The sequence below is a fragment of the Muscardinus avellanarius genome, assembly GCF_963383645.1.
Source record: "Muscardinus avellanarius genome assembly, chromosome: 10".
Classification (NCBI taxonomy): domain Eukaryota; kingdom Metazoa; phylum Chordata; class Mammalia; order Rodentia; family Gliridae; genus Muscardinus; species Muscardinus avellanarius.
The window spans coordinates 14308800-14336318 of record NC_137796.1 but is presented as its reverse complement, the minus strand read 5'-3'; the positions used below and the strand labels follow the sequence as shown (position 1 = coordinate 14336318).

The 27519-nt window shown below is 47.1% G+C and overlaps 1 protein-coding gene across 1 annotated transcript in view; it reads left to right on the top strand.

Annotated features, from left to right (window-relative positions):
* Positions 1-499: 499 nt before the first annotated feature.
* PMFBP1 (polyamine modulated factor 1 binding protein 1) overlaps positions 500-27519 on the top strand; it is a gene marked incomplete at both ends in the record, with an annotated part of 54950 nt that continues 27930 nt past the window's right edge. The window contains 4 exons of the mRNA XM_080703480.1: positions 500-550; positions 6427-6582; positions 19003-19251; positions 23235-23456. Coding sequence (XP_080559606.1) covers positions 500-550; positions 6427-6582; positions 19003-19251; positions 23235-23456 — 678 coding nt within the window. The remainder of the gene's footprint in view (positions 551-6426; positions 6583-19002; positions 19252-23234; positions 23457-27519) is intronic.

The following is a 27519-nucleotide window of genomic DNA, read 5'->3' as shown; positions in this document are numbered from 1 at the left end:
TAAGTCGCTCAGCCTCTCTGGGCCTCCGCGCCCTCCTCTGTAAACTGAGGATAATAATAGTACCCGCCTCCCAGAGTAATTGTGAGGATGAAGTTGGGCCATGCACATTCTGTCCGGTTCACAGCAAGTACACAATGTTAATGATGTCTGAGCCGTAGAATAGTTAAAAATCTAGAAAATGAGCTCAAGTCAGACCTTTTGGCTCCCAAGAAGGGTAAATTCAGAAACGATTTGGTCCACCAAGTAGTGGCTTTCCAGAAAAGAGGTAAAACCCTGGTCCTGCTTCCCTGGTGAAGGTTTTAATACACTTTTAAAAACACCAACAAATGGGTTAAGGAAGGAGGTACAGCTAACAGATTAAGAAAATTTTCCAACCCCCCCCCCTCCCTGTGAGGGCAGAGATCCAGCTGAGAACATCCTTAAAGGGCTAGGCCCATTTTTGGTTTTTTCCATCTTAAATGCTTGGACTCTTTTTCAGGTTTATAACAAAATTCACAAAATGCTAAAGCTTAAAGGAGAATTGAGATCTGCTAAGGAACTGAAAGATGAGGTAAGGTGCTAACTCCCCTACGTACACGAAACTGAACCCTTGTTACAGGGCTCTGCAAGGTTCATGGCTCAGACACCAGGAGTAACATCGCCAAACGTCGCAGAAGTGGGCAGCAGAGCGTGGCATGTAAGACTCCAGCTAGGGCAGCCGGGTCCTTACCCGACAGCAGAACGGCCTCCAGCAGGTCACTCTCACCACACTTACTTTGCCTTACCTAGAAACTGGGGGTGACGAGGACCTATTTCAAAGGCTTCTAGGAAGATTATAAGTGACTGCACATAAAAAGCACTTAAGGAATATTTAGTATGATTGCCAGCATTCTTTTTGTTAATCCAGAATGATATGGAAATGGGGTGCTCTGATTCGCCTAGTATCTTGATCAAACTGTGCATATGTATTCCCTGACTTGTTCCAGAAAGGAGTGAAGGGTGCTGTTTTAGTTACTGTAGCCGTGTCCGCAGGGCATGCGCTTTCTAGCAGACCCCCTACCGAGACGCGAGCAGCTTTTCTGACAGGTATTTCTGTTCCTTTCCTGCTGGATTTCTGGACCAGGGGGCACCAGTTGTGCAGGAAACAAGGCTCTGGTATGAATTTTCTAGAAGGCCGGTTCCTTCACTTAACTGATCTCGTTGGAACACGTCCAACCCGCTTAGGGCATTGTTCCAGGAATGAGGAATACAGAGGAACAAGCTAGATAGAGATCCCCGCTTTCACGGAGCGTACCTTCTAGTAGGACAAACTCTCCAGAGATACATGGTGAACGTGGCAAATGCCCAGGTGCCAGCAAAACTCAGCTCGCGATCCATAGGTGGCTGATCTCTGCCACATGCTGGGTGTACTCTAAACTTCATGCTTATACGATGGGCAGCCTCTAGAGAACGTAGAACACAAAGGTACTTACGCTTCACTCTATGAACAGATTTTGCTGCAAAGTTTGTGCTCATGGGCAAAATCTTTTATGAGTATCCATTCATTCCCATCCTTAGTAACGCCAAAGCAGCTATTCCTATAAAAGTACAAGGAAACTCAGGAACCTAGTCAGTAATAGCAGCATTAGTGCTTGAAATTATTGTAGATAACTGTAAGCTCTATCATTATACAAGTAAGTTGTAAAAATGTCTGAAGTACCATTAGTCTTTAAGGTTTTCTGCTTTTGAGGCATATAACCCTTTCCATAAATTGGTATCTGTTAGATGGTTGTGGTATTAGAAGTGTCAAAAGTAGTTTTCCAGCCGGCATGGTGATGCACGCTTGTAATCCCAGTTCTTGGGAGGCTGAGACAGGAGAATCGCAGGTTCTCAGCCAGCCTCAGCTACTTAGTAAGGCCCTCCGCAACTTGGTGAGACCTTGGTTCAAAATAAAGAATAAAATATAGGGCTGGGGGTGTAACTTAGAGGTAGAATGCCCCAGGTTTCAATCACCAGTACTGAAAAAAAAAAAAAAGTGGTTTTCCAGCCAGGCATGGTGGCACACATTTGTAATCCCAGTACTCAGGAGGCTGAGACAGGAGGATAACAGGTTTACAGCCAGCCTCAGCAATTTAGTGAAACTCTCAGCACTTAGTAAAACCCTATTTCAAAATAAAAATAAATAAATAAAAGGACTAGGGGGTAGCTCAGAGGCAGATCACCCCTAGGTTCAGTCCCCAGTGTGTGTGTCTCTCTCTCTCTCTCTCTCTCTCTCTCTCTCTCTCTCTCTCTCTCTCACACACACACACACACACACACACACACACACACACACAGTTTGCATTGTTTTTGAAGATTTATCCTTAGATAATTTCTCGAAGATAATAACCCTCAGTGTTGTTGGATCACAATTTTACATTTAACGTCAAGTCCCCACAAGAAGAAGGAAACTACCCTCTGAAGCTTAGAGCAAATATCCTTCCCCACTTTTGAAATGTATGTTTGAGAAGGCATGCTTTTTGATAAAAGACACGTTTAATTAATATAGAAAATTGCCCTCACTAAATAACCCACTTTCCAAGAATTACCCTGTGTACAAGGAGCCCTGCAGCGCTGGCGCTCACCGTATTGCCCGTGGCGGGTTGGTGGCGCTGTTGATGTCACAAGCTTCGAGGCAGAGTGACCAGATCCCAACCTTACATAAGCAAAACTGGCTGTCTAAGTACATGGCTTGTCTGAAGAAAACCCCCGAGCAGCAGAGGCTGTGAGTTCAGCCGTCACTAACGACTTCAGATCCAGGACAGGATCGGACGGTGCCTGAGAGTCAGCGCACGTCTCCCCGTTCGCCTCGTGCCCCAGTACGGGCTGCAGAGCTGTGATTGATGAACTGTCAGATTAAATCTATTCCTCCTGCATATTGATACTCAGAAGGCATCCGCCTGGAATTTAGCCTTCATAAAGCAGATGGGATTATAAATAGTTCACGGCCAATATTTGTGCAAGATGTCAGCAAGAAATTCGATTTTCTAGGACCCCAGAAAAACGTGCCTATGGGGTTCTGAGGTAAGCACAGCTTCTTCCTACAACAACCTGTAGTTAAAACTGGAACCTGGCCCCCGGAAGTCACTGTACTGGCCCTCCACGTGTCTTCACCCCGATTCTGGGTTCTGGTGCATCAAAACCCCTTTAGGACTTTGTCTTTCGGAATGAACGGTTAAGTTTTGATCTCAACCCCAAATTTCATTTGACATCCAGCAAAACGCATTTGTTATTCAACTGGCTTAGGGAAGCTTCAAAGAAAGATGATTTATTCCAAACCTCTTGTTTTATGAATGAAGAAAGATCCTCGGAGACTCTGAGCTGATGCTGAATATCCAAATTAGATGAGATCATCTACATCAAAGATTCCAACTCTGAAGTCCTGGTGGTATAAAAGAAAAAGGCTAGTGGACTTTTGCTCGGAGGATACCCAAAACCTGGACAACAGGGATATGTTTATTAGCCTGAGAGAGAACATTTAACTGTTAACGTAGGCTCAAGTTATGAGAGAGAGAGAGAGAGAGAGAGAAAGAGAGAGAGAGAGAAAGAGAGAGAGAAAGAGAGAGAGAGAGAGAGAGTGTGTGTGTGTGTGTGTCTGTGTGTGTGTGTGTGTGTTTACTGTGTGTCTGTGTGTGTGTGTGTGTTTACTGGGTATTGACTCCAGAGACATTCTACCCCTGAGCTATACCCTCAGCCCTGTTTTATTTTTTATTTTGAAACAAGGTCTTACTAAGTTGCAGAGGGCCCCGCTAAGTTGCTGAGGTTGGCCTCAACCCTGTGGTCCTTCTGTCTGAGCCTCCCAAGTACTGGAATTACAGGCATGCGCCATCATGCCTACCTTCAAGATACACGTCATTAGGTATTTTGTCGGTGCCCTCGGTGTTTGAGGCTCCACGTGGAGCAGTCTTGTGGTGTGGTCTACACGACACATAAATGCAACCTCGAGTTGAGTCCAGAGAATTGGTTTCTGTAGGGCTCCGTGGTGCCGTCACCTAGTCTATTCATAAAGGACAGAAATGGTTCTGTGGCCAGCCGAAGGGGATCACGAGGGGCTCCCCAGGGAGGCTCCAGGCCCTAGTCCTGGTGTGTCAGCCATGAATAAAGAGAGTGAACGCACTTGAATCCATCCGCTCCTCCTCGTTGGGTAAAGTATTCTGTTTTCAAGTTCAAAAACAGTGCCTGCACACTCTGTATTTTTTTAACCACTCTCCACATATTCTCTTAAGAGAGTTCCTGGTAATTGTCTTAATGGTAATTACATGCTTCGGGCAGTTGACATCCACTGTTATTTTTCTGAAAGCGGGGAACAGAGAGGGGCTGGAGCAGGAGAGAAGGAGGGAGAGTTTTGAGATAATGAAATCCTTTTAATGACAGAGCCAGGCCGTTAACCTAATTAAACTGTAAAGTGGTAAAAAAAAAAAAAAAATCCAGGTACTAAATGGAAATGAAGAAATAAATCAGCTGAGACAGCAGCACTTCTGGGAAACCTCCTGAATTCCGACAGCTCTGACATTGCGGTGTCCGATGCTCACGCTGGCCTCTGGGCCCCTCGGCCTTGGACAGAGGTCTCTTAAACTGACCTGTCCAGGAAGGCTTGATTTACGGTGTCCATATCAGGCCACCCGTTCCCCTGAGAATGTGGGCTATGTAACTCGTATGTTTCCAAAGCTGGAGCCGTCTATAGGACAGGGTAGCAGTGCGCCAGCTATAAAGAAACAGATCTGTAATTCTGCTGCTACCCAAAAATCTATCTCCGAGGACACGGCGTCTCAACGCCCTGCACCCATTGCTGTGCACCCAGTCCTGCCTTCACTCTTAGAAGAACTGCCCGCAGACTATGGAGGGCACTGTGCCAGAGGAGAGGAGAGCGGAAGCCCTTGGGAGCTTACCTCCCAGGGGACAACTGGCGCCATTAACTGGAGGATGCTGAGCTACACGGCCCAGCTTTCATTGATGAGACATGGGGCCAGCTATAAGGTGGAATTTATACTCCAGAGTTCCCTGTGGGCTCACCTGCTAAAGCGATCCACAGGACTTCATGGGAAACTGCCCTCGATTGGTTTCTTCCTCCTTCCCTCTCTGGTTTCCCCCTCTTTCTTGCTGGTTTCTCTTGAGAGCATTTATTTAATAATTGCTACATGAGCCAGGTATGGTGGCTCATGCTTAGAATCCCTTGGGAGGCTGAGACAGGAGGATCACAGGTTCAAAGCCAGCCTTAGCCACTTAGTGAGACCCTCTGCAACTTAGTGAGAACTTGTTGCAAAATAAAGAATATTTTAAAAAGGGCTGAGGGTGTAACTCAGAGGTAATATCTGGGCTTAATCCCCAATACCGCAAAAAGAAAAAAATGCCCCATAATCTCACATAGGAAGTTGTTTCTGAGTAGTTTTAGCCTAAGAGCCGGGCATCTCCCATGCTTGCACCAGCCTCAACTTGGAGGTGCTGATGCCTGTTCTTATGCCAGCATGGTACCAATTAAAAAAAAATCTTGGTTAAAAAAAAAAAGGCAGCCAGGCTTGGTGTTGCACACCTATAATCCCAGTACTTGGGAGGCCAAGACAGGAGGGTCTCATTTTCGAGGCCAGAAATTTACTAAGGCCCTCAGCCACTTTGCGAGACCCTGTTTTCAGATAAAAAACAAAATAGGACTGGGGTGCAACTGTGAGGTAGAACACCCCCTGAGTTCGATCCCCAGCATCGCACACACACAGGCAGCAGAGTAACAGGACCCAAGCCTTGCATATGTTCTTGGGGCCTCCTTCCTAGTTCCTCTTCCCACTATTGCCACCCCACACACTGAGAGTGGAAGGCGGCTTCGTGCTAGTGAACCCACCCTGGGCCGGTGCTCGGCTCCCACCCCCGCCCCACCCAGTCTGCAGCGCTCTACCCGCTCTGCTTGATCTCCGTCAATGCTCCCTGCGCTGACCCAGCAACAGTGAGCTGACCCTTTTCACTGTCTACAGTGAAAAAAAAAGCACTAGGTTTCTAGTGCTAACGGGTCAAGAGAAAGCCCAGAGATTTCAGAGCCGCCCACCTTATCTCCATCACTGGTTATCTACGGTCTACTGTCAGTGGCATCTCAATACGTCACGTCACCAGTGACAGAACCAGTCATGTTTACAGACAGTCCTCCGGGTGCCTGGAATTATTCTAGGCCCTGACTTCTTCTGGAAAAGCAGGGGAGTTGTCCGACGCACTCACAGCAGTGCAGTGAAGATTAATTAATATAAACAATTGAATACTGCAGAACACTCAGACACCTCGCAAATGCAGGGCGTGTAAACCTTCTACGGGGTGAGTCGTCCTAGCAAGGCCTGATGGACAACTTTCCAGCAAACGGAAAGTCTCCCGTCGACCTGTTAAGCGAACAAAAAGTAAGCTTTTTCCTCCCGGTTTGTAATTGATGCTTTTGTCTTGCTGGCTGCATAGGCGGGGGAGAGAGACAGAGAAGTCAACAGCCTGAACAGCAAGCTCTTGAGCCTACAACTTGACATCAAGAGTCTGCACGATGTCTGCAAGAGGCAGGGGAAGACCTTGCAGGAGAACCGGCTCTGTGTGGAGGAGGCCATGATGAACGGCAGCAACGTGAGGAACGGGCTGGCCGCGCCCTCCCTCTGCCCCTCACTACTTCAGCAGGGACTTCTCTCTGGCCATTCACTTTTTTTTTTAATTTATTGGCACATTGTAATCCTACATCATGGCGAGGTGTACAGGATGGTGGCAGGATCACTCATGCATCCCTTCCCCAGTTCCCTATACCCTCATTCCCTCCACCCTTCCTCCTTCTCCTGTTGGCTCAGTGACTGCCTTGGAGATATTTATTTACTTTCTTTTATGTGTCCAATTCAGTAGACTGATCACAAAGAAAACAGACCTACTGTCAAGGACCTCACAGTCTAGTTGAGGAAGCAGGAACCTTATGAGATAAGTTTCTGTCCTGGCTAACATATAGGCTGTGCAGGTGTATAAAAGTGTGTCTTGGATGGGCGTGGTGGTACACGCTTGTCATCCCAGCATTTTTTAAAATATATTTTTATTGGTGCATTGTAGTCAAACATCTCAATGGAATACAAGACTTGTGAGGATATACAAGCACACATCACTCAATTAGCCTTTATCCAATCCTCATCCCATTCCCTCCCCCTCCCTGGATCCCATGCTTGATTTAGTGATTGACTTTGATATATTTGTTTACGTACATCATGTGCTTTAAAGAGATTCCATCTTTCCCCATCCCATCCCCTCTGATTGGTCATCCTAATTGCTCCTCCATAGGGCCCTTTCTTCAACTGGATTTCTTTCTATTATCCATTTCTTCCTAGTTTTTGCATATTAGGGAAAATATCTGAATTTTTATTTTCTGTGATATTTCTCTGTGTATGCTGCATTGTAAGTTCCAGTCCCACTTTTGAAGGTCCCAGCCTGGCCACCCAGCAGGCTCCGATCCCGGCCTCGCTGGCTCCAACTATGGCCTCACCACATGGCAGGCACTGATCCCGGCCTTGCTGACCCCAGCACCAGCCTCGCCACATGGCAGGCTTCGATCCCGGCCTCAGAGGCCCCAGCACCAGCCTTGCCACATGGCAGGCTCTGATCCTGGTCTCAGAGGCCCCAGCAACAGCCTTGCCTCACAGCAGGCTCTGATCCTCGCCTCACTGGCCCTGGCACCAGCCTCACCCTTCAGCAGGCTCTGATCCCGGCCTTGGAGGCCCCGACACTGGCCTTGCCTCACAGCAGGCTCCAATCCCGGCCTTGCTGACTCCGGCACTGACCTCACCCCTCAGCAGGCTCCGATTCTGGCCTCGGAGGCCCCAGCATTGGCCTTGCCTCATGGCAGGCTTCAATCCCAGCCTTGCTGGCCCCAGCACCAGCCTCACCCCTCGGCAGGTTCTGATCCCAGCCTCAGGGGCCCCAGCACCGGCCTTGCCTCATGGCAGGCTCTGATCCCGGCCTCGCTGGCCCTGGCACCGGCTTTGCCTTAAGGCAGGGTCCTATCCTGGCCTTGCTGGCCCCAGCACAGGCCTCACCACATGGCAGGCTCCTGTCCTGGCCTCAGAGGCCCCAACACCGGCCTTGCTGTGCAATGGGTTCTGGTCTCTGTCACTATGAGCAGGTCGTCTACAGATGTTCCCCCTTTTTTTTTTTTTTTTTTTTTTTTTTTTGGTGGTACTGGGGTTCCTGGAAACCCTTCTACCTCCTGGATACACTCCCAGTCCTATTTTTTTTAATATTTTTATTTGGAAACAGGTCTCATAAACCAGCAAGGCTGGCTTCGAACCTGCACCTCCTGTCTCCACCTCCCAAGCTCAGGGATTACAAGCGTGCGCCAACACGCCCGGCATTCTTCCATCTTTTTTTTTTTAATATGAAAAAGCAGTACATGTCTTTTGCAAAATCTGGGACCCCAAATACCCAGTGGCAATTAATTTTGTCTTTCCTCCAAAGGCAGAGGTCCACAGCTTCACTTCGGATAGCAGGCTCTGCTGCTCCACATGTACCCTGGTCTCCAGCTCTGCACAAGAGGAGCTGAGGGCTGATGTCTCCCAGAACACGCAGCATGGCTGCCCATCCTGGCTATGTGGGGCTCCCTCTGATAACCCCCAAACCCTTTTACCACTTAGCATGTTGTCCAGAATTCCCAAGCTTGTGTGGCAGGAGCAGTCTACTTTTAGGGAGATTACCTCAAAAGTTCAAGATGGATTGGACTGGATCTGTTTCCGCCCCCCCCCCCAATACTGGTCACCACCGCCACTGCTGCCACCACCATCTTGGATCTCTCCTGAACACCTTTCCCCCACAGTATGATTTCCAGAACTCCCGAGCATGTGTGGCAGTAGCAGTCTACCTTTGAGGACATTTCTCTAAAATTTTAAGGTGGGTTGGATTGGATCTCTGCCTCTACCAAATACTGACCACCACTGCTGCTGCCACAGCCATCTCGGTTCTCTTCTGAGCACCTTATTCACAGAGCATGTTGTCTCAAATTCCCAAGCATGTGTGGCGGTAGCATTCTACCTTTGGGGTGATTTCTTCAAAAGATCAAGGTGGACTGAATCAGGTCTCTGCCTCTCCTGAATACGAGCCACCGCCATTGCTGCTGCCTCCACCATCTCAATTCTCACCCAGACATTTTTCCAACACAGCATGTTGTCCAGAATTCCTGAGCATGCACAACAGTAGCAATCTACCTTTGGGGCAATTTCTTCAAAATATCAAGATGGATTGGGTCAGATCTCTGCCTCTCCCAAATACTAGTCACCACCACCAATTGAATTTGATCTCTGCCTCTCCCAAATACTGGCCTCCGCCGCCCCTGCTGCTGCTGCCTTCCTCCTGGTTCTCTACTGAGCTCCTTCCTTACATGGTATGAAGTCAAGAATTCTTAAGCATGTACAGCAGGGGCAGTCCCCCTTCCCAGAGATTTTTTTTTCCAAAAGTTCAAGGTGGATTGGTTAGGATTTGTCTGCATTTCCTGAATCCTGGCTGCTGCCTCTGCCATCTTAGCCCCTCTCCAATATTTTTAATAAGAAAAGACAATATGTCTGTTTTGAAGAGGTTGTGAGATCGAGCACTCAGCAGAAATGAATTTTATCTCCCCTTCACGGGTGGAGGCCCACAGCCTCACCACGTAGAACAGGATCTGCTATTCTGAGAGCATCCTGGCCCCTCACACAGCATAGAGGAGCGAGGCAGCCAGGCACACTGAGCTCCCCGGGACTCATGGCTGGGCTTCCCGCCCGGCTCTGCTGGGCTCCCTCCACCACGCCCAGATAATTTTTCTTACAAGGTATGTTGTTAAGAGTCCCCAGCATGTGCAGCTGAAGAGGTCTTTTCTCTAATCTCTTCTGGGATGTTATTCCAAAATTCACTTTTCTTGCACAGCGGGCACCTCCTTGTCATCTTGCTTCTAATTCCACCGTTATCCAGTCTCTCTCCTGTATTCTAGATAGGAAGTCATGGCTGGAAATGTCTCCTTAAATTGTCCTGCTCAGATATTAAACCAAAATCTGATGTCCAGGGCTTCTCTGAGGAATGCATGTCCTTTTTACTGGCCACCATCTTCCCCAAAATAGAGAGAGGTATGCTTATGAATGTACATCATGTGTGTGCACCAGGGTGCTTCCTCCTTCCCCTCTCCTCGCTCCCTCAGTAGGTCGCCTTCTTTACTCACCTAAGGTTTCTTCTTTTTTGTCTAGAGTTCCTCCTACAACCCATTTTCTCCCTAGCTTCTGCATATGAGGAAGAAAATCCCAACTTTCTACTTTTTGTGACTGGTTAATCTCACTTAGCATAATGTTCTCCTGTTCCATCCATTTCCTTGCAAATGACATAATTTTGTTCTTCTTTCTGGCCGAGTCAAATTTCACTGTGCAAATATCCCACAGTTTGTAATCCATTCATCTGTTGATGGGCATCTTGGCTGGTTCCATAGTCTGGCAATTGTAAATTGTGCAGCTATAAACACAGGTTTATATTGTGCATTAGTCTGGTAGTTTGGTTTCCATTCTTTTGGGTAGATATCCAGAAGTGGTATTGCTGGGTCATATGGTAGGTCTGTTCCCATTCATCTAAGGATCCTCCATACTGTTTTCCAAAGTGGTTGCATTAATGTGCAATCTCACCAACCATGTACTCGAGTTCACACTTCTCCACACCCTCGCCAGCATTTGTTGTTGTTTGTATTTTGAATTATCATCATTCTGATTGGAGTTAGGTGAGATCCCATTCAAGCGTAGTTTATTGAAGAAAGAATGAAGCACACACAACCTCGCTGGGGGAATGCCACTCCTCCCCCAGGGACTTTTTGCTCCAGCAATTTCCAGGGTCATCTGTGGTTCAGGGGCCATCTTTTGCTTACTGGTCTTTCACGCCTTGATTCATAGCCTGTCTCCCTGAAAAATTCCAGATCACAGTGACATATAGAGAGTTGTGTCTCCCATTGGGTCTTAGACAAACTTCTAAGTTGACCATGAAAATAAAAGCCCTTGAACCTGCTAAGCATCCCTGTTCATCAGTGCAGCCCGAGTGTGTTATGGCCACACCTGCATTACACTGCCTCTGAGATTTTCTTTGAAAGGTCAGAACCCAATCACAGGACCAGCCAAAGTGCCAAAAAGTAAGTAGCCCTAGGAGCAGTCCTCAACCAATAACAAAAAGTTTGATTAAATAGCCTGTCTCCTAAACGGGGCATGGTGGCACATGCCTGTAATCCCAGTACTTGGGAAGAGGAGACAGTGGAATTACAGGTTTGAGATCAGTCTCAGCAACTTAATGAGATGTTCAGCAACCTAATGAGACCCTGTTTCAAAAAATAATAATAAAAATAAAAAGAGCTGGGGATGTAGCTCAGAGGTAGAATGTTCCTGGGTTCAATCCACAGTGCCACAAAAATAAAAATAAAAAATAAAGAACCTACCTCGTTTTCCCCCTTAGAGTTAATCCTAGGCACGCTCTTCACTCTCTCCCAGAATTTCTCAGTGGAGTTGAGCCCAGGTGCCCACAGTAGACACTGGCTTGACAATACCCCCCTCGGCTTCCTCCTCTCCCCTGTCTACTCTTCCAGTGTTTCAGGCCACCATGTCCCACATAAACTACTAGCTAACACTCACCCAGTTTCTCCTTCACCTCCTTTCAAGGTGCACAAGCAAAGACAGTAATATGTATCCGACTCGTGTGTAACTAGGGCCCCTGGCATGGCTGTCTTTATTGAGACTGTGATTTTGAGCCAACACTGATCTATGCTCTAGGCCGTTTATGAGCTGAGGCAATTTTATTTCAGCCTGAGGCTTCAGCATTTCTCTCTTTGGAAACTCTAAACCCAAGGTATTTTTAAACCAGTTTCTAAATGTGTCCATGCCAGCTGGGATATATTTTCCTACCACTCTCTAAAATCTGCGTTTCCAGGAATTTCTTACTTGTGGTCTTTATTTCCGATTGGTGACTTGAGTTCTGTGTAAACATAAAGCAGGCACTGATTGCACAAAGCCTCTGCTGAGCCCCCAAGTGAGCCTCCCGGCTGCTGTCTAAGCAGCCACTATGTTCCCTGTGGTCAAGAATCTGGTCTCTCTGTTGTGTGTGTTACAGTTCTCCCAAGACTTCCCACCTCACTATAGAAACCACGAATTGTTCTCTGCCGTGCCCTAAAAACACTACCAACAAAGCAATTTTACTTTTTCTTACTGAGCATAGCTATCCTTTCCTCAGGAAGTCATGAATATGTTGGGGGGGGGTAGTCCTTTGGTTTTCTTAAATGGATCTCAGGAAGAAGATTATCATAATTTACTTCTTTCTAAATATTAACGTTTCAGGATATTTTCACCATTGCCGTCCTGAGTTTGCTTGGTCCCCCAGTCAGGGAAAGCCATGAGGCTTCTAAATGTACCTGGCAAGTTGGAAGGAGAAAAGTATTAAATTGCATTTTATTATTCTAATTGCCCAGAAGTAGGTCTAACAGCTTGAAACACGCTTTAAAACAAGCTCCTTTCCCCACCCCCCAGCCCCAGCACTTAGCGCAAAATTTAAATTGCAGACTATGCATACAAATACACAATTACGTGTAGACCTATACTCATCTGCCCTGAAAATCACTTTAAAATCTGCTTTCCACAAGGAAATGTCACATGGGAAGAGTAGCAGCTCTGCATGCAGGAAGCCATGATGAGCAGCAGCCCCGGGAGGCCTTTGCCAGCCGCTGCCTCCCTCGCTTCCCTGGCCACTTCTGCTCCCTTGGGAAAGAACAAGAGAAAGTTCTTCCACCAGCCACTCAAGAGTACTTACTAAGCAAGCCGTGAGAGAGAGAGACAGAGACAGTAAACACACGTCATTCTCGCCCTTGGGGTTGCTCACTCCAGCTATCTCCAAGGTCATCTGTGGCTGAGGTGAAACCCAAGACTTGCTGGGATTTTTTGCTTATATCTGACAAAGAGATGGGAAAATAAGTGGTGTCGTGGTTCTGGCGCACAGTTATGGGAGAAAAGTAAGATAGGACATCAGATAGTATGTGTAACCAAAGAAAGGGAAGGAAGGAAGTGGGCGATAGGAAAGAAAATGACCTGACCTTGTAAATCAAGAATAGGTTACGCTCCAAAGCCCAGAGACAGAGCAGGAACTAGGGTGAGGGAGTGAGGTTCCCGCGGTGCAGACGTGATGGGCACTCGCTCCTCAGGTACCAGCCCGCGCTCGCTCTGCCCCGATGCTGAGCACCTCCTTAAAATTATCCCTCACTGCCCTCAATCTACTCCTGGAGCCAAGAGAACAACAGAGATGTCATAATAAAATGATGATCGAATTTAAAAAGGAAGGGTCTTTTTGAGCAATTTTCCTAGGCTCCCTCCATTTTCTACGGCATCTTGGGGAGTGTGCCCCGACATTCAGCAGAACTTAGTCACACTAATCTTTGAGGTATGTGGAGAGCAATACTTTAGGATAAAATTATATGATGACCGGGCACAGTGGTGCAAGTCTGTGACCCCAGGACTTGGGAGATTGGGACAGGAGGATCACAGGTTTAAGACCAGCCTCAGAAATTTAGCAAGAGTCTCAGCAACCTAGTGAGACCTGTTTCCAAAAAAAAATAATAAAATAGATCTCAGGGTGCGGCTCAGAGGTTTAATGCCTCTAGGTTCAATCCTCAGTACCATGAAATAAATAAATAATAACTATATAATGCAAATTTTATCCCTGCATATCAAAGATTAGTAGAATCTTGATGGCCATTATTACACAATTTTATTTATTTATTTTGTGTGTGTATGGTACTGGGGATGGAACCCAGGGGTATTATACCTCCAAACTACACCCCCAGCCATATTTTTTATTCTTTATTTTGAAACAGGATCTCACTGAGTTGCAAAGGGCCTTACTAAGTAGCTGAGGCTGGCCGCAAACCATGATCCTTCTGTCTCAGCCTCCTAAGCACTGCGGTTACAAGTGTGCGCCACCACACCCAACTTATTATTTTTAAACATTGGCAATAAAAACAAAATCTGTAAATAAATGCAAGATAGGACCCTGGATTAGGTCCTAGACCAGAAAAAAAAGAAAAACGCATTACTGAAAAAAAAAAAAGTGAAATCCAAAATAGTATCTAGTTTTATCCATAATAACTACACAATGTTAATTTCTTAGTTTACACAAATGTATGTGCCAGGCTAGGTAAGAAGTTAACATAGGGGAAGTTGGGTGAAGAATCTATAAAAACTCCCTGTGCTATTTTTGGAATTTTTCTGTGAATCAAAAAAGAATTCCAATATAAAAAGTTTTTTTTTCAAAGTAAATCTAAAGTAAATAGAGACCACTGGTGAGAATTGTCTACACCACAAAGATACATCCAACAAAGAAATTCATGTCACCTAAACGTAGAATCCTATCCCAGTATAAGAAATGTAATTGATAAAAGCCATAAGAAGTAATAGATAAACCTACCCAGTGCTATAAGGCTACCTATAGTTCCAAGGAAATATTTCACCTAACACCTCACCTCAGTGATAAGAAAAGAAGTCCATGACAATAACTGGAAAAAATAGGAAGATTTTGGGTTTTTATTGAAAAAAAAATCATCAGGGATCCAGTTATCAGAACAATGCCAACTTGCACTGGAAGTGAAGGCAAACTAGAACAGGGTATAAAATGGTTAAAAAGTATTTTGAAAAGCCGGCTTTAGGCAAATCAGCGGGGCCTGATGACATTCTTCTAAGAGTACTTAAGGAATTGGCAGGTGTTATTACATCGCTGCTAGTGATTATTTTTGAGAACTCAAGAGGATAAAGAAAGTCCCTGTAGACTGAAAAAGGGTAAATGAAGTGCTCATCTTTTTAAAAAGGGAAAAAGGACAATCCTGGTAATTATAGACCTGTCAGCTTAACTTCAATATCAGGGAAAATATAGAACTTAACATCAATCAATTAGCATCAACTTGAAAAGCACAAAGTATTGGGTGGAAACCAACGTGACTTTTCAAAAGGCAAATCATGCTAGGCCAATTAATTTCCTTCTGTGATCAAGTGGCCACGTAGGCAAGGAAGGAGCAATAGCTATAATCTCTCTGACCACAAGGAGGGCTGAAAGGCTGACTAAATATGGGAACAGGTTCCCATGGGCGGCCAGTGGGCTCCATCTTGTCCATGACTGTTGCCAAGGTAGAAATCTAGCTAAGAAACCTGGTAGACCAGATGGCCCCCAAAATCACTCTGGGCAGTCATCTTAAAAACTAATCTTCCTTCCTTAAAATCATTTCCCACATGCTCATTTTCTTTAACTCTCAGTTTAAAAGTCAAATGAAAATATAATAAAATACCTATGTCTTCACTAGAAAAAAAACTTGTAAAAAAAAAAAGAAGACAAAGAAAGACTAGGAGATATATTGGTACCTTTTGTAACAGTTCTTTGACACATATATAAGTGAAGTGTAAATCAAATTCATAGCATCTCATTTTCTATTTATTTTATAATTCAGAAAGTTAAAACTTCAGTCATCCAGGCGAGGTGACACACCCCTGTAATCCCAGCACTTGGGACGCTGAGACAGGAGGATTGTAGATCTGCGGCCAGCCTCAGCAACTTTGTGAGGCCTCTGCAACTTAGTGAGACCCTGTTTCAAAATAAAATATTAAAAATCGGGCTGGGAGTGTAGCTCAAAGATAAAATGTCCCTGGGTTCAATCCCCAGTACCATAAATAGATGATAGATAGATAGATAGGTAGATAGATAGATGATAGATAGATAGATAGATAGATAGATAGATAGACAGACAAATAGGGATGAGGTATATCTCAGAGGTAGAATGCCCCTGGGTTCAATTCCCAGTACCACAAATAAATGAATAAATAAATAATAAAGTAGAGATAGGGTATATATCAGAGGTAGAATGTCCCTGGGTTCAATCCCTAGTACCAACTCCCTCCCCCACCTCAAAAAAAAAACAAAAACATTCTTTACACGTGGAGACTCTAAAGCACACAGAACTGCAAAACACAGCTAAGCACAGGGAATGCCCCAGGTCCTAGGAGGAGACCCTAAAGAAAGCTTGCCTTCTGTAAACAAAGCATGTTTCTCTCATTCCTTGGGGCATTGAAGAGGAAGTGGAGCTGTGGGGAAGGAGGAGAAGGAACGACAGAATACATGCAGGGTCACAGCTGAGCCCTCAACTGGGGGGGCACGCGTGCAGCAGTGGGGGGAGCAGCTCCAAGTCCAAAGTTACACGCAGCACTAGAAGCACCAGGAAGCCCATTCCCCAGTCCTCACGGACCCACTCACCTTCAGGAAAGCCAAGAGAAAAAGGATCGGGACAAAAAGAATACGGATTTTATTGCTTCACTAAAATAAATTCTTCAGAAGCAACCCTATTCTAACACATTCTCACTTTTGCTTTTTAGTTGTCACAGGAAGTATTTGTGATTGCCAAGTAGCTTCGTATGTCCCCAGCTTACCTATGTAGATAGGAGGGTTTAAGCTCTTGAGAACCTCCCTCTATACACGTGTGTACACACACACACACACACACACACACACACACTTCTGCTAACTTCCTTCTCTCCAAAGCTCATTCACAAGTGAGTTGTGAGAATAGCAAACGTGCTCACCCTGAGACAAATAGAAGCATCTAATAATATGTAATGGAAATGTTGGCAATTACAGCGACACAAAGTAAATACAAAATGCCACTTGGCTCAGCTTAGGAAAAGAAGACTCATCAGCTTCCCTCTAGCCACACGCACGTGGTCTTCAGGCCACGAGCTCAGCTCGATTTTGCCTGGGTTCTTTTGCTTAATGACTCTAGTAGTCTGTTTTCTATCTTTTCAATTTAGAGGCACTTGGGGTGAGATGTACTCCCAGGGGAACTGGGAAAGAGTAATTCAGATACATGGATGCAGCCAGCTGTTATCTTTCTGGCTCTGAGCTGGGCTGAGCCTCCTTTACCTTCTCTGGGATGCCACCATCCACTCTCACTAAAGAAGAATTTTCTCCTTCAATTCTCAGCGTAATCCCATTAAAAGTCCATCTCTCTCCGGGTGTGGTGGCGCACGCTTATAATCCCAGCATTTGGGAGGCTGAGACAGGAGGATCGCGCGGTTCATGGACAGCCTCAGCTACTTAGTGAGGCCCTCTGCAACTCAGTGAGACCCTGTTTCAAAAAATAAAGACTAAAAAATAAGCTGGAGGGTATAGCTCAGAGGTAGAATGCCCCTGGGCTCCGTCCCCAGTACCAAAGGGGGGAAAAAAAAAAAGTCCATCTCTCCAGTTACTCAGGCCAAAATTTTTACGTCATCCTGTGTTGTTTGACCACCATTGCCCACCATCTGACATCTAACCCTGTAGACCCTACGTTCAAAATACAGCTTGAATCCAACCATTTTTCCCAAACTACACTGCTACTACCTTGGTCCACACCACCAGTTTCTCTTGCCTGGATTCTTCCAGTAGTCTCATATCCGGTATCCCGGTTCCTGCCTTTGCCAGAGAAAATGGACCACCATAGTCACCAGTTGGTTTTCACCAGTAGAACAGCCAGTGTGTCCTTTGTCAAATCTAATGGAGGTCATGTCACTCCCTGCTCAGTACCCTACAATGGCCTTCCATCTCCCTGAAAAAAGTTAAAGTGTTTAGAGTTGCCCATTTAACCCTGAAGGACCCTGTCTAGCACCACTTTTCCCTTTACTTTCTGTGCTCCAGCTAGAATGAGGTGTCTGGAGCTCCCCCGGGATCCCCAAATACAACCAGGCCTCATCCCACCTTCACGTCTTTCACTTGGCTGTTTTCTCTCTCTGGACCATTCCTGCCACAGATTTCTACCAGGCTCCTTGTCTTGCCTCCTTCAAGCTTTGGCTCAAATGTCCCCTCGTCAATAGGATCCATTATAAACTCCATCCTGGCACTCCTAGTCTTCTCCCCTGCTTTATTCTCCTCTTTTTGAAATGACTTTTCATAGCGTAAAGAAAAGACATGTGGTCAAAAATTGCTTGGCAAGGAGATTTTACTTTTTTGCAAAAAAAAAAAGGAGTTAGGAAGAGAGTAAACAGAGACAGAGAGAGAAGCCTAGGACCACTCCCAGGCTACCCCCCTTTTCTCATCTCGCTTTCACGTGACTTTAGGAATGATGAGCAAGAAAACATAGAAGCATCCATGGCAAGCCTCAGTTATACCAGAGAAACAAGGCAGGGGTAGGAAGGCCATGAATGAAGAGGTAGAGTGGGTCTGGGAGCATCCAGGGAACTGTGGATTGGCAGGTGGACATCACCACACACATGCGCACACACACGCAGCATCTGAAAGGTCACATCTTTCTGCAGGAGGTAGAGACAGAGTCATTGTGCAGACGGGAACAATATTCCACATTTCGTCTCAGTTTCCAGCATTCCAGAACCCCCAAGAACTCACCTTTCAATGTTTCTTTACACAGATACTGTTAATATCAATGTTGGTCCAGGAATCTTGACCCCAAAATCCATTTCCTCGCTGAGTATAGTGACACATACCTGGAATCCCAGTACTTGGGAGGCTGAGACAGGAGGATCGCAGGTTTGAGGGCAGCCTCAGCAAGCAGTGGGACTCTCAGCAACCTAGCAAGACCCTGTTTCAAAATAAAAATGAAATATGGCTGGGGAGTATAGCTTGGAGGTAAAAAGCCCCTGAGTTCAATCCCCAGTAACAAAAAAAAATCCATTTCCTTCTAGGTCAATTGTATTATCTTTATAGGTTAAGGAAAAACATAAGCACAATACCTATCACATATATCTCTCTAGGTCCTTTACACGTGTGCATATTTCTTGACCTAATACTAAGCTTCTAAAGAGTAAGAATCATTTTTTTTCTTTCCTTTGAATCCTTCTTGCAGAGTGGGAATACAAAGTGAGGTATCAGCCTAGGAAAAGAAGGAAAGGTTGGAGCAAGTTCTCCATGGATGAGAAGATAAAAGGGTGGGGATGCAAGTGGTTGAGCAAGGGGAAAAGTAAGTCAGAGAATCGTGACAGCCTAAAGCCTTTTCGGTATGTTCTGTCCGTGCTCTAGAACAAGAAGCAAGCCCAGGCCATGGCCTTCGAGGAGCCCCCGGTGGAGTTCGAGTCCACTAAACAGTGTCACCTGAGGCAACTCCAGCAACTCAAGAAAAAACTGCTGAGCCTGCAGCGCGAGCTGGAGTTCCGCTCCGAGGAGCTGCAGACTTCCTACTGCTCCCTCCTGCAGTACCAGTCCATCCTGGAGAAGCAGACTTCCGACCTGGTGCTCCTTCACCACCACTGCAAGCTGAAGGAAGACGAGGTATAGCCAGACGGGCCCCAGACACCCCCCACACGCCCAATGGTAGCATTGCAAATGAGTGCGGTCGCTATGGAGACCAGTGTGGAGGGAGGGGCCTCAGAAAATGGAAAATGGATCCACCATGTGACCTACCTATTCCACTCCTGGGTATCTTTGCAAAGGGACTGAAATCAAAATATTAGAGCAATAGATGTGTAGCCATGTTTAGGGTCGCACAGTTCAAATTATGGAACCAACCTAGGCGCCCATCAACAGATGAAGGGGTCATGAAATTATGGGATATACACACATGGAGATCTACTCAGCAACCAAGAACAAAATTATGTCATTTGCAGAAAAATTGGATGGGCCTGGAGAACATTATGCTAAGTGAAACTGTCCAGTCATAGAAGTGAAAGGCCGTAGGTTTTCTCTCAAAGCTAGGGAGTTATTGGGATCCAAGAGGGACCCTGGACGAAGGAAGAGAAATTCCAAAGGAGCGAGGGAGGTGGTCTAGGGGAGGCTGGAGGGGGAGGGAAAATTAATTAAGAAACACTTCTACTGACCTTATGTGCATATGTGAGAATATCATGCCAATCTCAATATCCTGTATGGAAGAGGGGCAGTGGGGAGGGAGCCAGGGGAGGCCCATCGAGTGCTGTGTGCATGGATGTCACTGCCACTATGATTTCCATTCTGATGTGAGACTATAATGCACCAATAAATATACAAAAAGAAGAAATGCCCCATATACCTGCAGAAATCAGGCCACACGCCCATGGGAAAGAAAACAGTGGGTTGGAAGAGGGGAGCTTTGCTATATCCTAGGCAGGTTTTATAAACTTTCCCTTTTTAAGTCTTGGTATTTTCGAAGCTGAGCACATGGAAACTGAACAGAGTAGTATCTCTGGGAAAGAGGGCCAGTGCTAATATGTATGGGGTGTGGAGTGTGTGTGTGTGTGTGTGTGTGTGTGTGTGTGCTCGCACATGCCTGTGTGTCTGTGTGGGAGCCTGTCTTCTTCATTCTATTAGCATTGCAATTTAAGTGCACAAGACTCCGGGTCTCTTAGGGTTATTACAAAAAGGTATATGATCCATGAAAATCAACTGTTTTTAGAAAATCAGGTTTTGGTGATATATCAAGCGCTGGCACCTGCACAGCTGATAAGGTAACCAGACACTGAGTCTAAGTGGATCATTGAGATTGCCACATGCTTTTTGTCAAACCAGGGTTTTAGATCCTATAGACTTAAGTATATTCTGGGCATTCGTTTTTATTCATGGTCTAGGGCAGTATTTCTTCAACCAGAGAATAGCATCACTTTAGAATCCCAAGTAAAGTCCCAAAGACTCAAAGCTACAGAACTAAAGCCACCTGAGCAGTAATACTGCTAAAACATAAGTAAATAGCCGGGCGTGGTGGGCACGCTTGTAATCCCCGCGTTTGGGAGGCGGAGACAGGAGGATCGCGCAGGTTCGAAGCCAGCCGCGCTGGCGTAAGAGACCCTGTTTCCAAATAAAATATAAAATAGGTCTGGGAGTGTAGCCCGGAGGTAGAAGGCCCCTGGGTTCCATCCCCAGTACCACCAAAAAAAAAAAATTTTGAAGAAAATTCCAAAGGATATTTTAGATGGTCAGGTTGCTTCGGGACTAACTCCAGAGACTTTATGAGGGGCCTTAGGGAGCATAGAATTTTTTAAAAGACAATTATGGCCCTAATGATAATCTATTGCAAAGGATTAGGAGGGGAAGAAACAGATTTTACTGTGAAATGTAATCTGGATAAAAGGCTGTAAGTTGAACCATGGTTTGGTTTGGTTTTGCTTTGTTTTGTTTTTGCGGTGCTAGGAATTGAGCCCAGACCATGCGACCTCTCAGCTACATCCCTAACTCTTTTTTATTTCTTTTATTTTGAAACAAGATCCAATAAGTTTCTGCATACGGACCTCAAACTTGCCATCCTCCTGTCTCAGCCTTCCACGTACTGGTGTTACAGGTGCGCCACCATGCCCAGCTATGAACCATGGTTTAAAAAAACTAACATAAAACTGTGTGGAAACTAGCTGGTTCACCATAACTTAAATAAGAGAGTCCAGCTTGGATAAAGCAACTCTCAATTAGTTGGGAAACTCTTCAGCTGCAAATACCAGAAAATTAGTTAAGAGTCCATTTCTATGTCATATAAAGGAAGGCCAGAGGCAGGTGATGGTTAGTCTTATGGTAATTTCATCTGTCATTAGGCACCTAAGGTCCTATTTCTTTCCGTTTCATTGGCCCAAGACGACATGTCACTCTCTAGGTCACCTAAGGTCACTGCTGGAGCTCCAGACGTCACATCCTTACTCCCTATAATTTGAATGAAGGAGAAGATGGGAAGGAAGACTCACTCCTTCCTTTTAAGAACACCTTTCAGAAGCCACACACACTCATTTGTGACTCATCAGCCAGAACAGGTCACATGGCTACAGCTGGTTCCTAGGCAGCCTGGGAAGTGGGGCACTCTAGGGGCTGCCCCCAGTAAAGTCAAGGTCCTGTTAGTAAGTAGGAGGGGTAAGCAAGGGGCAGTCACCGTCATGGATCCCAACCCAAGAAAGCTCTGGAAAGTCTACTTTAGGCATTTGGCCAAGTTACCCCAATGCTTTGTTGTTTAGAAGCATCAGACTTCCGTCAAAGGTTGGGTTCCGCCAACAGCTGAACCCTAAGTCCAAGATTCAAATACAAGTATGTAGCTAATTCTGGAGGAAATGCCAGGAAGTTGTAGGGAGGTGAGTTAAAGAAGGGCAGGAAGTCCATGGGGAAAAAATCACAATTAAATAGATTACCTGCTGTAGGCAAAAGGGTTTGGTCTTTCTGGGGAGCTCTGGGAGACACCATAGAATGTGAGTTAGAGTGAACCCACCATCCACTCCAGTCACTGGTGGAGGGCTGCTCCTGGGGGGTCAACTACCCAGCTATTCTAACCTACCCTGCCTCGGCCCTCTGGTGAGCTCCTGGATGAGAGGCCCTCGGGCAAAGGGTTGGAGATGCTTGCAGCTAGGATGGGTTTTGTGTGAAAGAAATAGTGAGTGCCACAGGGGTATGAGCAGGCCACTGACAGCTTCCGTCCTAAGCATTTGAATATAACATATACCTGTCCTCCTCTCCTTACCTAGGAAATGCCTGAAGCCAACTAATCCTGCCCCAGGAAGTATCATCAATGTCAAACAGCAAGTGTAATTAGTTAATTACTGTTCTGCCAGAACTGAATTATTTCAACCAATATGACACTCTTGATCTCAATTCCTGAACACAGGCCATCCCAGTCGTACAATTTAGCACACTCAGCTCCGTTCAGTTGTTTTTTTAATTTTAAATATCATTTTCCCCTCAATGGTGAGAGTTTTAAACTCTGCGAGAGGCTAGCTTCTCTCATACGTATCTATCATATCACCTCTGCACCCAACACCGTGCTCAGGAGCATTCAATAAGTGTCTGTCCGCTGGGCAACTAATGACCTGATTAGGTAGAAAGGGAATCTAAATAAAGATCATGCAACTCTGCAGGGATCTCCGGGTCACGCCCCCCCAACTATCTCTTGGGAACTTGGCTGGCATGAACCTGTGTGCATGAGGGCCTCTGCATTTTCCAAATTAGATCTCTAGAGGATGCCTAGGAAAGAAAGAATACTGGTATTTCAAGCTCTTGGAGAAAAAGGGGAGTGGTACAAATCCATTGCCAATAATCAACAAGTGTTTACTGAGTTCTTACCACATGCACAGCTGAATGCGTAATAGAGGCAGTCTCTGCCTTTGAGGAGCTTACCAAACAGGACAATCTTTTTTTTTTTTACTTCTAATTATTCCCATCCCGATATTACATATCGTTGCTTTTAGATCCAGGCTGCACCTATTATTCCATTCTCCTGGGTTGCTAGTTGAGACATAAGTACTACTCCATGTGGGGTCTTACAACCACATCCTTTCCTCATTAGATGCTTCAGTGTGGTTTTGTTCCCACACTAACAGGTGATTCTGTACGAGGAGGAAATGGGAAATCATAATGAGAACTCAGGGGAGAAGCTCCATTTGGCACAGGAGCAGCTTGCCTTGGCCGGGGACAAGATCGCCTCCCTGGAAAGGAGCTTGAATCTCTACAGGGATAAATACCAGACTTCCCTGAGCAACATCGAGCTACTGGAGTGCCAAGTGAAGATTCTGGAGGGCGAGCTCAGTGGGATCATCGGTCAGGTAGGCCGTCCGTACCCAGACACCCACTCAGCCTAGAGTTACAACCAGCAAAAAGCACTCTTGGGTGATTTCCTCTGATAGTCCCAACCTCTTCCTCCTCTTTCGGAAGCCCAACCCTCCAATCAGATACCAGTTCCTGCCCTGAAAGGTTTTGGATTTTCAGCATTCACATTTCAAAATGACTCCTCAGCAGTTTCAATATTGCTTAATTTGTCTATAAAGAGCCATCACTTCAAATAAGGCAGGAAGAGCCGGGCATAGTGGCGCACACTTGTAAACCCCACGCTTGGAAGGTGGAGACAGGAGGATCGCGCAGGTTCGAAGCCAGCCGTGCTGGCTTAAGAGACCCTGTTTCCAAATAAAAATGTAAAAATAGGTCTGGGAGTGTAGCCCGGAGATAGAAGGGTTTCTAGGAACCCCAGTACCACCAAAAAAAAAAAAAAAAAACCAACCAAATAAGGCAGGAAGAAAATTAACAAATGAGCTTCCCAATCTCACATGTTGTTTTAGTCCACATTCTCACTGCAATGATCCAAAACAACTGACCATGCAGCTTAGAGGAAGGGAGATTTATTTGCTCACAGTCTTTTTAGAGACTTCAGGTTCAGTCCATATGAGGCCAAGGTCTGGAGCTCAGGGCAGGGGAGCGGAGAGAAGGAAAGCGTAAGGCTCTGCTCTCACGTCATGGAGGCCAGAAGCAAAGAGCCAACAAGCAAGGGAATTCAAAAACAAGCACAACCCCTAAGGCCACACCCCCAGGACCCACCTTCCCCAGTCACATCCCACCAGCCTACGTTACCACCCAGTAAATCCACTACAATTATAATAATTACAGTAATGATTAGTAGATAAATTCATTACAATGGGCTACACTGTAATGGATTACACTGTAATGGATTTATCTACTGATGTGATTACAACTCTTATAACTTACCTATATCAACCCTGAGCTCTTCAGGGAACATTCTACACCTGACCACACTCCATGTTCTCATGGAGGGAGGTCTGGCAGTGGGCTCTTCCAGGTCACCTGAGGTGCAGACTGTGACTTCAGGATTAAACAGAACAAGAATGCCATGTGGTGTGGGAAAGAAGAACCAAAAGGCCTGGGTTTGTTTAGTTTTCTTTTAATTATTTTTAACTACACCAATAATGCAATGATATAGGCTCTCTAGAAAGAGAGAAAGCTCTAGAAAGAGCCTGTATCATTGGGTAATTGCTTGAAGAATGTGTTGGAAGGCCTCATGGGGCTTTTGCGATATAGTTACACCTATAAATAGTTAGGGTTCTCTTACATAAATGGACATTATAAATGCAGTTTTGCAACTTGCTTTATTTTGGGGAATAAAATAAAAACCCAGGGGAATTCTACCTGTGAGCTACACTCCCCAGCACTTGTTTGTTTTGTTTTGTTTTGTTTTGTTTTGTTACAAGGTCTCACTAGGTTGGTGAGAGTCTTGGCTATGTTGCTGAAGCTGTCCTCAAACCTGCAATCCTCCTGTCTCAGACTCCCAAGTACTGGGATTATAGGCATGAGCCACCACACCCAGCTTATAATTTACTTTTAAAATGCATATCTTGGGGCCCTGGGTGGGGTTGCGCGGTGCACGCCGTTCCCCGGAAAAACCGGGGCCTGGGTCCCCGGGCAGGTTCGCGCGGGGCACTCTGGACCCCCGGAAAAACCAGGGCCCGGGCCCTGGTCGCAAGGCCCTGGGCCCCCAGGGCGGAGGTCACGCAGGGCACGCCTGACCCCCGAAAGAACCGGGGCCCGGGCCACAGTGCTACAGAATGCCTGATCTACAACCTCCTCAAACCACACATACTGTCTTCTCTTATTTAAAAAAAAAAAAAAAAAAAAGGAAAAGAAAAAAGAAAAATATCGGAGAGGGGTCAAGAGGGCCGCGGCAGCTGCCAGGATACTGGAGATGCAGATAAAACTTATCCAACCGAACTGAAACTTTTGGAAAAATTCCCCACAAAAGAGGACTGTTTCTTCTCTACATCCTTAAGAATCCTGGACATCACTTGCAAGGAGAGAGTTTAGCAGAGACCTAGGAGGAAGGCAGTGTTGGAAGCGGTCGCCGCAATGGTGGTGGAGATTTGTATTCGGGAGGAGAAGCAGAAATCTGATCCTGCCAACCTTATCTTCTAGAGAAATTACCCCAAACATCGAATGCTACTGCCGCACAGGCTTGGGAACACTGGACAACACGCAGGGTGGAAAAAGAGCTTGGGAAAGATTTGAAATTATGGAGGCAGTGGCAAAGGCAGCAGCCAGTACTCAGGGGATGCAGAGATCTGATGCATTACATCTGGGACTTTTTGAAGAAATAACCCCAGAGGCAGAATGCTACCACCACGCACCCTCGGGAATGTGGGACTACCTGCTGAGTGAAGAGGGTGCTCACATCGGGAGCCTGCTGGCTCTGATGCCAGCCTCGCTGGCCCGGCACTGGCCTAACCCCTGGGCAGGCTCCAATCCTGGCCTCGCTGGCCCCGGCACCAGCCTCACCCCTCAGCATGCTCCGATGTTAGCGCTCTCTTCATCCAGCAGGTAGTCCCACGTTCCCGAGGGTGCATGGTGGTAGCATTCTGCCTCTGGGGTTATTTCTTCAAAAAGTCCCAGATGTAATACATCAGATCTCTGCATCCCCTGAGGCAAGGCTGGTGCTGGGGCCTCTGAGGCCTGGATTGGAGCCTGCCAAGGGGTAAGGCCAGTGCCAGGGCCAGCAAGGCCGGGATTGCAGCCTGCTCTGAGGCAAAGCCGCTACTGAGGCCTCTGAGGCTGGGATTGGAGCCTGCCGAGGGGTTAGGCCAGTGTCAGGGCCAGCAAGGCCAGGATCGGAGCCTGCCGTGATGCAAGGCCACTACTAAGGCCTCTGAGGCCCAGGTTGGAGCCTGCCCAAGGGTTAGGCCGGTGCTGGGGCCAGCAAGGCTGGGATTGGAGCCTTCATGAGGCAAGGCCAGTGCTGGGGCCTCCGAGGCCGGGATCAGAACCTGCCGAGGGAGGTTAGGCCAGTGCCAGGGCTAGTGAGGCTGGCATCAGAGCCTGCCATTAGGCAAGGCTGCTACTGAAGCCTCCGAGGCCGGGATTGGAGCCTGCCAAGGGGTTATGCCAGTGCCGGGGCCAGCGAGGCCAGCATCGGAGCCTGGCATGAGGATAGGCCAGTGCTGGGGCCTCTGAGGCTGGGATCAGAACCTGCCAAGGGATTAGGCCAGTGCCGGGGCCAGTGAGGCTGGGATCGGAGCCTGCCAAGGGGTTACGCTGGTGCCGGGGCCAGCAAGGCTGGCATCGGAGCCTGCCATGAGGCAAGGCCAGTGCTGGGGCCTCTGAGGCCGGGATCGGAGCCTGCCCAGGGGTTAGGCTGGTGCCGGGGCCAGCGAGGCCAGCATCAGAGCCTTCCGTGAGGCAAGGCCGTTGCTGGGGCCTCCAAGGCTGGGATTGGAGCCTGCCGAGGGGTAAGGCTGGTGCCAGGGCCAGCGAGGCCGGGATTGGAGCCTGCTGAGGGGTTAGGCCGGTGCCGGGGCCAGCGAGGCTGGGATCAGAGCCTGCCATGAGGCAAGGCCGCTACTGAGGCCTCCAAGCCCGGCATCGAAGCCTGCTGAGGGGTTAGGCCAGTGCCAGGGCCAGAGACGCTGGGATCAGAGCCTGCCATGAGTCAAGGCCGGTGCTGGGGCCTCCGAGGCTGGGATTGGAGCCTCCCGAGGGGTTAGGCCAGTGCCGGAGCCAGCAAGGCTGGCATCGGAGCCTTCCATGAGGCAAGGCCAGTGCTAGGGCCTCCGGGGCCGGGATCAGAGCCTGCCCAGGGGTTAGGCTGGTGCCAGGGCCAGCGAGACCGGCATTGGAGCCTGACATGAGGCAAGGCCGCTACTGAGGCCTCTGAGGCGGGGATCAGAGCCTACCGAGGGATTAGGCTGGTGCCAGGGTCAGGGAGGCTGGGATCGGAGCCTGCCTTGAGGCAAGGCCAGTGCTGGGGCCTCCGAGACCGGAATCAGAGCCAGCCGAGGGGTTAGGTCAGTGCGGGTGCCAGCGAGGCCAGAATCAGGGCCTCCCATGAGGCAA